Source organism: Epinephelus moara, chromosome 19, assembly GCF_006386435.1.
Source record: "Epinephelus moara isolate mb chromosome 19, YSFRI_EMoa_1.0, whole genome shotgun sequence".
NCBI classification, from domain to species: Eukaryota; Metazoa; Chordata; class Actinopteri; order Perciformes; family Serranidae; genus Epinephelus; species Epinephelus moara.
In genome coordinates, this window is record NC_065524.1 from 23,843,113 (window position 1) to 23,857,026 (window position 13,914).

The window sequence follows — 13,914 nt, forward strand, 5'->3', positions numbered from 1 at the left end:
GGGTTTTCAGTTGCCTGTGACTGGAATTTTCCTAAAGATCTGCCCGAAAGACTGAAAATCACTCATGGAGCAACACTTCATCCACCACATATCCAACCACAAGCTACATCAATCCTTTGTAGCCTGCAGCTGTCCACGATTAAAATCCAGTTTTGGTTGTTATGCCAGTGTAGGGCTACAGCTGACCTTTGGGGCTGTGGACGGCTCACCTTTGGTGGGGTGTATTTCCTGGTGCTTCACGTTAATGTGTTGTCGGTCATAGTAGCAGAAGTGTTTCAGACTGGAGGTTTAAGGATGTGTTTTTTGCAGTGAAAAGAGTTTTAGTCAGACTACCGGCAGCAGCGTTGTTCTTTTCATCTTCATCAAAATCAAAGTGATGGGAATATTTCCAGCGGCTAAGGTAAGTATTTCGACTAGCTTGCACAATGATTACTAAAATGAGTCCACTAATAAATATATTCATCAGTGAGTGACTATCACAGTCAGAACATGCTAGAACGTTGATGGGTATGATGGAGTGGAGTGTATGTGGAGAGCATTAGAGTTAGAGAAAATGAAAAGAAAAATCCGGGGTGCAGTTCAAAAATAAAAAAAGAAAGAATACGAAATTTGCAAATACTGTATTCCTTTTTTTTCATTTATTGTTATCATTTGTTAAAGAAGTTGTTTATTTGCGTTGATTTCTCCTTAGTTATTGTTCTTCTAATAAAGACAAGATTATAAGAGGGGGGATACGTTTGCCAGGGCAACCCGATCTCACTCCGAAGTCGTCAAAATGTGGCTCTTGGGCAGTGACTTGCAGCATCAAACACCGACGAACAAAGCTGTCCCTCCACATCGGTATGATACGCGGCCGGGTCGCTGTTATAGTTTAATGGCGCCCGGCGGCGTCAGAAGGAAACATGGCAGGACAAGAATAAAAGTTAAGGTGCCGAAAGTCCAAGTGGGGCAGGCGGGCGAGGTGGTGAATGGGTCCAACAAACACCGACTTGCACCTGGGAGAGCAGTGTTTGTGTCCTGTAAGGTTGTAAAGCCAAACTCTGTTCTTTTTTTCCTTAACCTCACCAGGTGCTTTTGTTGTTGGAGGAAACAAAAACGTCAATTGACCTTGTTGTAATGACATGGTGCATTTATTTTGAAAGATACTGTATGTAGACGGTAAATTTCCTGTGAAAACAGAAGTGTATTTTGAAAGAACACAATGCATGTAACAGGCATAAGTTGACAAGGCGCCCCAGAACATCAACAGCTAACGCACCCACCTTTCACATCGTATCTGGGTGTGGATAGTCCATGACCAAATGTTGATTCGTGACGAGGTTGGAGTGAGAATGTGTTGGCCAGGGCACTGACGCATGCAGCAGTGCAATTTATTTATAGACAATATAAGGCTTTAGGGGCCGACTAAATGAATTCCGACATGACATCAGCGGTGTTATTCAAAATCAGAAAAACAAAACAACCCTGTGTCACTCTGTCCTCATGCTCATGTATAAAAACACATGCAGAGCTCTGTTAATTGGAGAGCCTGCTGACTCTTTAATAGGCCACTGAATAAAAGGGGCTGTGGGGGCATCTTTACTTAAGCCAGGGCAACGACCTGTCGCATTAAGTCACCAGTCAGCCAAAGTCCTGGCTGAACTGAAAAGACCTCCATTTCTCCAGCTGTGCAGCGGTAAGCACACATGCCCCATTTTTTCGCTGAATCTTAGTTAGTAGTATCACCCTCACCGGAACTCATCTCTCCCTCTTGCTCTCCACCTTCTCACATGCACATCACTGTTTCATCACTCTGCACAAGCCCTGTAACCTGTTCGTGTATCATACAGCAGCAGGGAGGCAGGAAGAAGGCAGGGGAGCTTTAATGAGCAGCCTTTGTAAGAGAAGGGCTCTTTCCAATAACCTGCTGTTCACATCTAAATGACCAATTATAGTGCACTGGACTGTTCTTACATTCCCCTACACAAAGAGGGCCAGGCTGGTCATATTAAAAGTAGACACGATGTCATTTTCTTTTGACTGCAGGCTGAATTGTATGTTGCGGAATTGTGCCTGTAATGATTTTTTACACATGTCCAGGAGGTATTCTCTCTAAAAGGTCACCAAGAGCTATATATGGCGCGCTGGTTCCTACTGGGACATTATGTGAAGCTGTTTCCAATGAGGCCAGCACCAGAAACTAATCAATACAATTCCCATCAACTCTGAGGGCGAGGGGAGGAATTCTCCAAGGTGCTGAAAAGTGTCCCTGAGCTCATCCGGGGGACGAAACAACGGGACACACCCGCCGGAGCCCATTGGTACGACGTCACGCGCAGAAACTACCCGAGCGAGTAAGGTAAATGAATTACAGATGAGAGGAGGAGGAGGAGGAGAGATAGAAAGCTGAGGATGCAGGTTTTGGTCCACAACACACAACCTCGCCACTCGCAGCACACAGCAGGAGCGGCTACACCTCGGTGAAACACAACTTCCAGTGGTCTCATCAGCTGACGACGAGGAGATGCGTCCGCAAAAGCTTTGATTCGACTCCCCCCCCTTTTTTTTGCATCCTCCTCCTCCTGCTCCTCATCCTCCTCCTCCCATCTTTAGCGAGGAGCATCCCGCACACTGATTTCACTCGGGCAGGCAAACAGGCGGATTGACACAAGCCAGACACGATGCGTGGATCTCCCCGACATGGGACAGCCGTGGGATTTATAGTGCTGCTGAACGCGCTGCAGCTCGCGACGCAGGCTGCAGAAGGAGTCTTAACGGACCATCTTTTGGTTCAGTTGCACGAGGACGCACAGGATGGGGCGCACCAACTTGCAACACAACATGGGTACCAGAGTGCCCGAAAGGTAAGGATGCTCGGGGTGGAGGGATGCTCGGGTGAAATTGTCACGCATTGCTGCCACTAAACCCTTTTTTTTTTTACCTCTTGAGAAAAAACTTTAATGAATTATTTATTAGGCTACTGCAAATCAAAAAATAATCAGATTACCTGCTAAACCATAAACATATTTGGCAATACAGTCAAGCACACTGTAGTCAGCAACAAAAGCAGTCCAGTGGGGAACATACTGAGAGGTTTCCCGTGGGTTTATTTTGGTTTGACTTCATTGCACTTTTGCTTAATTTGATGACGTCATTGTTAGTCAAATGCAGGCCCTGGATAGGAGGTTGCCCACTGGCCTGTGGCCCAGGGGACACACAGCTACCAAGGCCTAATTCAGTTATGTTTCCAAGCACATTCAGTGTCCCATAAAGCAAAATATGCTTTGAATATTGCTCCCAAAACATGAAATTGAGATGTAATCTGATTAAATTCCATTAATAAATAAGGAGAATCTAGTTTATTTACATTAAATTACTTTAAGTTCTTGCTTGTTAAAGGGGTCATCCATTTTTACGTGATATAATGCAACATTTACAAAACAAAAACAATCCTTTCTCCATATCTCGCACACATGCACATGCAGGTATTCAGATTGCACATTGTGACACACATGGCCTTCCCTGCAGACATTCTACTCACCTGTGTCTCATTAGATAGCTTGACAAATGCAGCGCGCATCACAATATGTCAAAAGACGCATAACAAGGCGTTTATGGCAGACCAATAGCAATAATACCCTGACAGTGTGTGTGCCTTGTCACATGTCAAAATAAATGTGTGGGTGAAATTGGCCGGAGCCTTAGCCAGTGAAGCGTAGCGGTGAACAGAGGGGTGTCTGTGCTGCTCTGAATGGGGGATTTTCTTTCTTTCTTTTTTTACCTCCACAATAAAAAAATAAAAAACCTTGTTTCAGTCTGTAACTCATCACAGTGTGATATCTGTGTGGAGGCTGTGCAGCATCACCAGTCCTGTTTGCTAGTTCCCTTTCCTTGTAGGCACTAGATCACCCCCCCCACCCCATCTACTGCCTCCCAGGTTATGTAATCTGCAGCTATATTTGTCTTAATGGGATATGCATCATTAAACAATGTCTGTGTCGTTGGAATTATCTTCTATTGTTGCTTAATTAACTAGACCGGGACACAAACCCGAGATACACATACAAATATGAGCACATAGAGAGATAAAAGAGAGAGGGAGAGATCTGCCATCAGCAAACACTCAGAAAACCTTAATTACTAAAAGAGCATTCAGTGGATGTGCAGTATTTGCTTTTTGCTATTTGCATCACGGCCATTCATCTGTTCTTTGGGCAACAATGGTAGAATTAAAGAGCAGCGGAAGATAAGAATAATCCTCATCCTTCCATGAGAATTTCATTTTCACATTAGATCTGACAGGCGCATCTGAAAGCGTTTATTTTGAGGATTGACCCGAACCCTGGCTGTTACTAAAGCATAAGGGGGTCTTTAATCTGTGCACAGCGCTGGAGGGAAAGCTCTGGATGATGCATCTCATTTCCCTGCCCTTGTGATTTATTATGGTTGATTCCAGTACTGTTCTTCAGTGCCTTAAAATAGACCTGAGGTGAAAGCCAGGGAATCAGTGCTCTTGTTCCCACCTGGAGGATGACCTGCTCTCCTTCGCCTTCATTTGTAATCCACTGTATGCATTTGCAATTCTCACTTTCTGATTACTGCCTGTTTATTCTCATCTCTGCATCTTTGTCCCCCTGATTTTTTTTTTCTTTCTACCCAGCTTCCCTTTGGAGAGGGGCTCTTTCACTTCTATCCTCAGGACACTTCAAAGAGGCGGAGCAAACGCAGTGCCCGCAGCAGACAGCGGCTCCAAAAAGACCGCAGGGTAAGCAGACACACACGGAGAGAAGCACACTGTGTGTTTACTGTACGCATGTGCCTAGGAGAGCATGGCTTCCCATTCACTTTGCATTACAATGGTTGTTTTGAGGCTCGTGTCCATGTGGAATACAACAGTGCAAAATAAGGGCTTTAGCAGCACAGTAAGAACGCTCAATGCGCCTAGCTTGCAAAACACCACATATTTATTATTACAGCCTCTGATATGCATCAACACAAAAGGTACAGGGCAAACAGGATATCAAAAAGCCACCAGATAAATACAGAAGTTACTGTAATAAGCAGCCAACATCATGAGGATAGACATATAGCCAGGAAATTGAAATAAGAACATATTCTGAAGGCGATATAATTAAAATTCAAAAGCAGGAAGAGACTGTAGTGTAGAAATCATCGATTTGTCACGCTGATATTGATGCACTTTAATGAAATTCTGAGTGCAGAGCGTGAGCTGTGTATTTTCAGTATTTTGAAAATGTTATGGTGTGCAGATGATGATGATGTCAGGAGCGCTGGTCCCCAGTCAGTGGCTTATGAGTGTAGCTTTCATTGTCAAGTCGAAGCCAAGTGTGGACTGGTGTTGCAAATTAGTGTTTCCCTACAAATACTAAACACACTACGTCTGGTTCTTGTACACAGGACTAAATGTCCAGCTATAATGCTACTGTAATGTCCATATCGAATAGCCTACAAGCCACTGTAACAGCACTATAACACTGAGCGATGTCACCAGGAAGTCATTTGCCCCGTCCTCACAACATTGATAAAAGGACTACGGTTAACAAAATTATCGATACCTATTATTTATTTGATATTATATTTATTTATTTGATTATATATTTGATGGTATTGAAATTAAGCTATTAATAGATAAATAACAGATCGACAGTCAGATTTTCAACCCAGAGCTGCACAGATGAAACAGCAGGGAGGAAAATGAACTGGACCTGTGGCTGTTAGAGCACCCCTCTAGCAACCAATCCACCATGTGACTGGAGGTGTGTGTTAAGTAGCGTTTTCTGGACCAGCTCTGTGTGCAGGTTGTTAATAAAAATTAAATTATCTTGTTTCATGTGCTTCCTGAGTTTGTTTTCTTTTTGCCGAGGTCCAGAGTATCGTTTTTTTAAATTATGGTACTGTGACCATGGATGAATTAGTAAAAGGGACTACATTGGCTCAGGCCCAGGTTCCTAAAGTGTCAGGGGCCCCCTGGCCTTCACTTGCTAAATGTCAAATGAGCACGTACTGATCAGGACGAGGCTCAAAATGACCCCAAAGAGACAAAAAAAAAGACAAAAAGAGACACAAAATTACTCCAAAGAGACACAAAACAACCAAGAAGAGACACAGAATGACCACAGAGACACAAAATGACAAGAAAAGACACAAATTTACTTCAGTTAGACACAAAACAATCATAAGGAGACACAAAATGACCACAAAGAGACACAAAACCACAAATAGATGCATAACGACAACAAAGAGATGCAAAACCACCCCAAAGTCTGCGTCTTGCTCCCATGTAGGAGAGTTGATTGGGTCCTTTGCATATCTGTGTCCACGGGCTTAAACAGGCTGTTTTCATCAACCAGCTGAACAACTAACATAAATTAATTGGAACTTCATTCTGAAAACAAAAAAGCTCTAATTATAAATATACTTAAGTGGATTTTAATGAGTTGTTGTTGTTGTTGTTGTGTGGAAAACAAGGACACAAAATTGCAAACTAAAGTGTAGACACACTGTCACACTGTTATGAGCTGTGAGATCCTCAGTGCTTTCTGACTTTCTTTCTCGTCTCATAAAAATGAAGCGACTGTGCTTTTGCCATCAGGGCAACTCAAAACCCTGTGGAATGCCACTAATTCAATATCCAGCTCTAAATCACTTACTAAAATTCCCTCTTTATGGACGTGCCTTTTGGTGGCAGTTTTGGATTTTTATTCAAAGTATTGCTTTGAATTTGTTTCCTAGGTCATTTTTGTGTTGTACGATTTGCGTTTATGTACCTTCCTGTGAAGCGTAAAATTATATAAATAGAAGTGATATTCGAGTACGCTAATATGCTATTCCAATATGAAATCAGATCTATATTTCAAGCCCAATGGCATTTGAATTATAAGATGTAATAATGTGTTTAATTTTGGATGTGGATCACACTTCCCCAGAGCTTGAGGAGGTGTCCCAGGCATAGATTTCAGAGGGGAAGCAGGGCACGTCGCTTTAAATAGCAGCGGAAGACTTTAATTTTGACAAAATGTAAGACATTTCCACCATAAATTCGTGCAGAAAAAGATGCAGAAAAACCCACCAGAATGCAGGACATTGTGGGAAATACAGGAAGTGTTTGGTGCTCAAAATGTCTTGGGGGAGGACCCATGTGTATCATATGTGTCAATCCCAATGTTAAAACCAAATCTGTGCCCTTGTGAAATGTTGTCCGCTAGTTGTTTTTTTCCTTCTCACATGAAAAAACCTTATGATATTTCACTTACAATAATAAGGCAAGGGAAAACAGCAGATTATCATTTAAAAAAGCTCATTGACTCATCGATAAATTGACAAATAATTCGGCTCTCCTTCGTAATATAAACCCAAAGTCCTGCAGAGTCTTCCAAGCTCTTCTCCGTAAATAGAACAGTTTGGCTGCACGCTGAGCTCTGTGTGTTTAGCTCCGTCCACCATCGGAGGCGGTGAAAGTGGAGGTCCTGCTGCAGACAATCAACTAACCTCTCTAATTGCGGTTGTGAGAGGCGCTAATGAAAATAAATGCGAGCCACTCCGCCGAGCTAATACAGCTAATGGAAGTGAGACAGCACGGACATGGGCAGGTCTACGTTCCAGATGCTGGGTTTTTAATCAGATGCTTGACATGCTCATATGCGACACTGCAGTTATTGATTTCTGTGCATCCCTGGGATGGATGAGGTCAGCTGCTCTGATTTAATGTTGCCTGTTTATCATTGTGAAGTGTCTTCCTCCCGCGTTGCGAGGCGGTACAGCGGACATATCTCAGTTTTACACCTGTCAAAAAGACAGGGAGTAGGTGTTGCGTCTGAAAAGTTATGCATGCATATATGCAGAAAAACCCTAAAGGTGAAAAAGAGTGTGAACTTTTAAAGTCTATTAGTTTTATGTTATTTAAAGGAGTCATTCCACACTTACTTAATATACTTTAAACATGACTAATTGAGCAGCAGCGCCAATTGTAGTGTAGTGTGTGTTGGATGGATTTCCTACTGTCCCAGGAGGCCTGTTCTTTGTTGGACTCTATTAGTGAAGCATGTTGACCCACTTCTGACTCACCCACTAGCTTTTCCTTGTATTCCTCTGCATCTTTCTTTACGGTGCCTCGTCCTCTCCTGTCCTTTACATCTCATGTCCCACACTGATTCCAAATGAGATGTGTATTCATCCACACACCCGTGCCTTCACCCTGTCCATCCATCCATGCATCCTTCCTCCCATATATGTATTTTATTTTACATACATTTAAAATCCATTTACCAGGAAGTACGTTTGACATAAATAAAGGTGGAAAAATAGAATAAATCTTTGTGAATGAGCAGCATCCCCTGACCCTGAAAGACACATGGCTGGGAAAGCCTGGAGGGAAATGAGGACGGGGAGAAAGGAGAGAGGCGGCACGGCTCTTTGATTCGAAGGGAACTGGAGCGTTGTGAGTTGCGAGCAGGCAGTGGGCAAAGGCGGAGAGTGATGGTGGTGCATGGGCACTGTTTGATGTTGTGAGTGGGCAGCATGACATGCTGTCTCAAGGGAAATACCAGCTCTTCTGCCAAGTGATGGAATAAATTGATGATGGATGGAGAGAAGGGAGGGGAGCGGGGGGTAATGTAGAGAGTGCTGGTAGTTTCCCTCTGAATGTGAATGAAATTATGTGACGGCTAATGTAACACGAGGCCAATTCAGAAAGAAAAAAAAACAAACATGGAAATTATTTTCACCATTTAAAAATCCTCCAAGACAGTGATTTAGTTTTTTATTTTTTATTTTCAGAGCTGACTTGTCATTCTAAAGGACTCGCTCTCGTGTTGATTTACAGTGTGTGTGCCTCCTGATTGCTTAGAGTATGCCATAAAAGAAAGATCTGGATGAATAGGCTTTGGCCGTTTTAAAAGGCCATCTTAAGTGCTGCTCTGCTCTCTTATCTGTGGTGGTAAACACACAGAACAATGCCTGTTTCTCTCAGTCACACTAGAGTGAATTTGCTAAGGGTAAGCACAAGAGGAACATTTAGCCACGGGGACCTGTTTTCAAAATGTGGCCTCGACGATGTGGAACAGACATACTGTTTTTTTATTATTAGCATCACCTTTTTAGGTATGAAAGCAGAATCAGAAAGTCCAGTTTCTAGTCTTACCAGTACACATACACGCATAAACAGATGGAAAAAGGACCTAAACCATCATATGAAATCACTGTCCTTGAGACCTTGGTGAAAAGCAGATTGCTGGTAATATATTTCAAACTGAGAGCCTCACCTCAGGCTTGGTTTAGGTATTGCCAGACTCCAATTGATTAAACGACTCGTGCTTCCTTTACCTCTCCTCAACCTCTTCAGATTTTCCAAATGTGCGAAGATGCCTGCCTGATGAAACCTCACAGGAAATTGGACTTCAAATTAGAATAGCTGAGTTGATATGGCCTCCGTTGATTGGCGACATCTTCACACAACATTGCCTCCTACAAGTTTATATACAACTAATCTGAAACACCAAAGATGTTTCGAGGGAAATTACGTTTTCTGTTAATATAATGAGAAAATGTAGCAAATAACCTCGTCTGGTTGCAAGAATGTTGAGACTGGAAACGTATTTCAGTTGTTTTCCGCCAAAGTAGGTAATGTTGCCATAAAGCATCCACTCATAGTGACCACAGCATTATTTTTTTTATTACCTTTTCTATTAAGATTCAACCCAAATCAGGAAGTGCTTTAGTCCAGTCAATCTAACTCAAAAATGGGCCCAACCTAGGAGAAATTGCAATGGTGTTTTATAGTTTTTATTGGTCCTAACACCCTCTTCCATCATATGTTAAAAGTATACCTACATGGATTCAGTGGAACTTTATTTTTTCAAGGTCAAAAGCAATGTTACAGTTATGTGGTCTGGGTGAAATAATGTTTATATTGGATTGTCTATGTATCAATGTCCAAAATTTTAAAGAGCATATTCTGGTGTATTGTACCTGTATTTGAAGTGCTGCTACCCAACAACCAATTTTTTTTGCCAAATTTTCCTCTTGACAGTTTATGCCACACTTCTTTTATGGGTGTATCTGCATCTAAACTGGATATGAATTATTCTGTATATATTTCATATCTATAACGTCATCATTTGTTGTATGTTTGAGAGTTATCTAGAGGATTGTAGTGCAGAGAGGTGAAGGGTTGGGTTGAGCTGACTGGTTCGATTAGCAACTATTCAACTCTATTCCATTCAACTATGCTATTAGCATTTTTACTCTTATTGCCATCGTCTTCTTTTTGTCATTCACTTAAAAAAAGTTTATTTAAATTAAAAATATTGCTAAAGTAATATGAAATGCTGTGCCCCATGGCGATGTACCAGAAAAAGACACCCTGTATGTCTTAGATGGGATAGGAAACATATACAGTGCAATAGTGGAAACGTCTATTTCAATCAAGAGAGACAGAAGAGTGAAGTAAGATAATATTTAATACAGAATATGAGTGTACAGATTAACAGATGATTTGTGCAGATTAAGATTTAACAGAAGTCTTTGGCGCTTGGACACCAGAGGGAGATATTCTGTGACTGAGGGACATCTGAGCAGTAGCAGGATAAATCCCCCCGATGGAGTCCAGACACTGGTGGTGGTGGTGGCTGATGACTCTGAGGCTGATGGCTGATGAGGCTGATGAATCCGTAAAGACTAGGTGGTGATGGGGAGGTGGAGGGCGCGCACAACAGCAGCAAGAAAGAACTACGGCAGAAAAAGAACCATATTAAAAATGAGGAGCAGTAAGATGAGAGGCTGACAGAGAAGGTGTGTCGCTGGTTGATTGTGAGTCAGCTGATGACTCGATTGACCTACCCAGACAATGACACCTAGAGATTGTGAGAGAGCATAGGTGCAACGAGTGAGTGGCAGGGTGAGAAAGAAACTTAGAGCCTGAGCATGAAAAGTATCGTCTTCCTGACTGAACTTTCGCAAGAGCTTCATTTGTTAAGGTTGAAAACATTATGGGAATCTGTGGTGATTGTCTTTTATTGGTCCAGTCCGTGAGCCCAGGTCAGAATTTTCACTACCAACCAAGGTGGCAAATTCTAGTTAAGTATTATGAAAAACTCTTTATTTATAGATGATACTTCAACATAATAACTCTTCCCAAGTGGCAGCTCAGTCACAGATATCAACCTCAATGGCACCAACATTTAAACCAAAGAATGAAAAAGGCGAGGCATGTTTCAAGTTTGGTCTCATCTAAGGTCTAAGTCTGATATGCATCATGGTTCTCATGGGCAAACAAATTTGTATGTGCAGAAAACTGAATGATAATATTCTTTCCAATCGAATTTTACAGATTTTCTGACTTTGTTTGGATTCAAAAAAGGTCATTTTGGGGTATGGGTACCCCCTAATTGGACATACACATTTAGGACAGGTCATATCTGACGGTTATATGTGAAAGAACATCCTAAAAAACTAATGTTCAGACATGAAATATATGAAAATATCATGTTCAGAAGCAGGGATATGCACTTCTTTGTGTGATGCTGTGACATAATGGCCCCAAATTTCGAGCCCTGAATTTGCCTTGATCCACAAAAATCTTGAATGATTACGAATGCAATTTTCCCTGAGTCCCGCCATCTTCCCCAGCCACGTCCTTCCAAAGCCTGCATAGTTCATGAACGTAGTGTTTCGTCACCTGAGAGAAATGTTGTCTCTGAACATAATTCAGGCAGTGATTATGTTGTCACAACAACACATCTAAGAAAGCAGTGTAGTAACATACGAATGTAATTCCTAGGGGACAGGGTTGCCTCACACCTACTACCCGAGATGAAGGCAGGGGAAGTGTTGAGAGTGTGATGTTGGTTTGATTTCTAAACGTAGCACAGATGAAAATACAACATTGTCAAAGACACCCAATCATTTTGATGACAGCCGCCAGCTAATCAAGCACCTAAATTCCAAGACATTTATCCCCATCATTTACGTCCTCTCTCCTATGTTATCTTCTGCTGCTTGATAAACGGTATTGTGGCAGCTTTCAGTGAACATTTGTAATCCAGAACGCAGCTGTTCACCCGCCTGTAAGTGTCTTTGATGATTCAAAGAAACACAAGCGTATTTGTGAGTGTAATTGCTGTGGCTTTTTGTTGAAAATGTACTGAGAGGAAGGAGAAAAAAAAGAAAAAGAAACTCCGTCTCTTGTGTGGCAGGTGAGTTTGGAAGCCTTGGCTCCAGCTGCAGCCGCTCTGATTAGGAGGAAAAGAATAGCCCTTTTGATTTACATGATGTTCTGCCTTCATGCTACAGGAGAGCACAGCTGGGTCTGCTGATTTCCTGCACGCAGATCAGCACACGCCTACATCTCAACCCGTCATAAGAAATCCTATTTCTAGTTTGTGTTCCTGCACAGGCAGTGCCGTGCACTTCTATCCCATCTTGCTCTTTGCGTGACCCTTGCGAGAACAGGTTTCGTGAGATCATTTGATGCCTTTCAACTGACCCTGACCTGGCATTTCTTTTGCTTGCAGGTGAAAAATGTCTTTGACCAAGAGGGTTTTAGTCGTCAGAAGCGAGGCTACAGGAATATCAATGATATTGAAGTCAACATGAGTGACCCTCTATTCACCAAACAGTGGTATCTGGTGAGTAATCAGCCAAGCAGCTGTCTGCGTGCCGCCTGACCTTCAGCACCAACCCACATTCTTCCACCTTAATTACTCAGAGGCCAGGCATATTCCCCACTACTCTCTGAATCAATGTTGTTATTCATTCTTTAATTAGCCTTGCCAATACTGTCCATGCCATCTCATGCCGCCTAGTTTCCTGCCCTCTTGTTTACCCTCACCGTGACTTTTAAATTCAGCGTCACTCATTTGGCGTGTCGTGTCGGTGACATTTACTTCTCCTTCTTCTCACCTTCACTCTTCCGCCCCCAAGCACTCCTTACATCCTCCCCTTCCCACACACACACACACACACACACACACATCCTCCACGTTGACTAATTTTCTAATGGTGGCTCACCTGGGTGCCATGAGTCATGGATGTTCTCCATATTGTCTGAGTGATTAGATAAACACAGGCCAGGCAGACGGGACCCCTGGGCTGGATCTTAATGTGGCTGAAGCTTGGCAACTGGGCTACACGGGCAAAGGAGTTACCATCGCAATCATGGACGACGGTGGGTGTAAAGTGCTGCTGGTTCTTACCCTTGAGCGCTGTCTGAAAACACTCAATTATACCTGCATATATTCATCGTGCTGATTTAATTAATTACTTTGTTCACATCTGTTTAATTAACAACACAATGAGTGGTAACAAAAGGTTGCTTTCTAGAATATGTAGATAATTTGGCATGTAGAATATTTATTTTCTGTTTAAGCTGATTCAGAACATAAAATTATGATGTAATACAACACATAAACCAAATTTTCCAGAAGCTTCACTGTACAATGAAGAGCCTAAGATATAGTGGATTTTTCTCAACTCTAAAAGAAGCATTTAAAGGTCCAGTGTGTAGGATTTAGGGGGATATCTTGGCAGAAATGGAGTATAATATAATAAGTTTGTTTTCTTAAGTGTATAATCACCTTAGAATACGAATTATGGTGTTTCAGCTACCTTAGAATGAGCCGTTTATATCAACATAGGGAGCAGTTCCTCATCCATGGTGTCCACCATGTTTTTACAGCAGCCAGAATGGACAAACCAAACACTGGCTCTACACAGGGTCATTTGCGTTCACGCACTGGCCACGGTAGTTTGCAGCCCCTCTGTGAGGAGCCGAACAGCATCAGAAAAACATAGATTTTTAACTTGAAACTGTTTTATTCAGTGTTTTTACTGGTTTAAATCACCGGATCCATTTGTCTTGGAGAGGAACAGACCTCTGCGGATAATTCGGCTCCTGGTAAAAACCTCCTGAACATTTGA

The 13,914-nt window shown here is 42.3% G+C and overlaps 1 protein-coding gene across 1 annotated transcript in view; it reads left to right on the forward strand.

The window, feature by feature from the left end:
• Positions 1-2,358: 2,358 nt before the first annotated feature.
• The window catches only part of pcsk2 (proprotein convertase subtilisin/kexin type 2), a 41,554-nt gene continuing 29,998 nt past the window's right edge, over positions 2,359-13,914 (forward strand). Inside the window, exons 1-4 of the mRNA XM_050071466.1 lie at positions 2,359-2,843; positions 4,640-4,744; positions 12,510-12,623; positions 13,054-13,162. Of these exons, the coding sequence (XP_049927423.1) occupies positions 2,661-2,843; positions 4,640-4,744; positions 12,510-12,623; positions 13,054-13,162 (511 nt within the window). The 5' untranslated portion in view covers positions 2,359-2,660. The remainder of the gene's footprint in view (positions 2,844-4,639; positions 4,745-12,509; positions 12,624-13,053; positions 13,163-13,914) is intronic.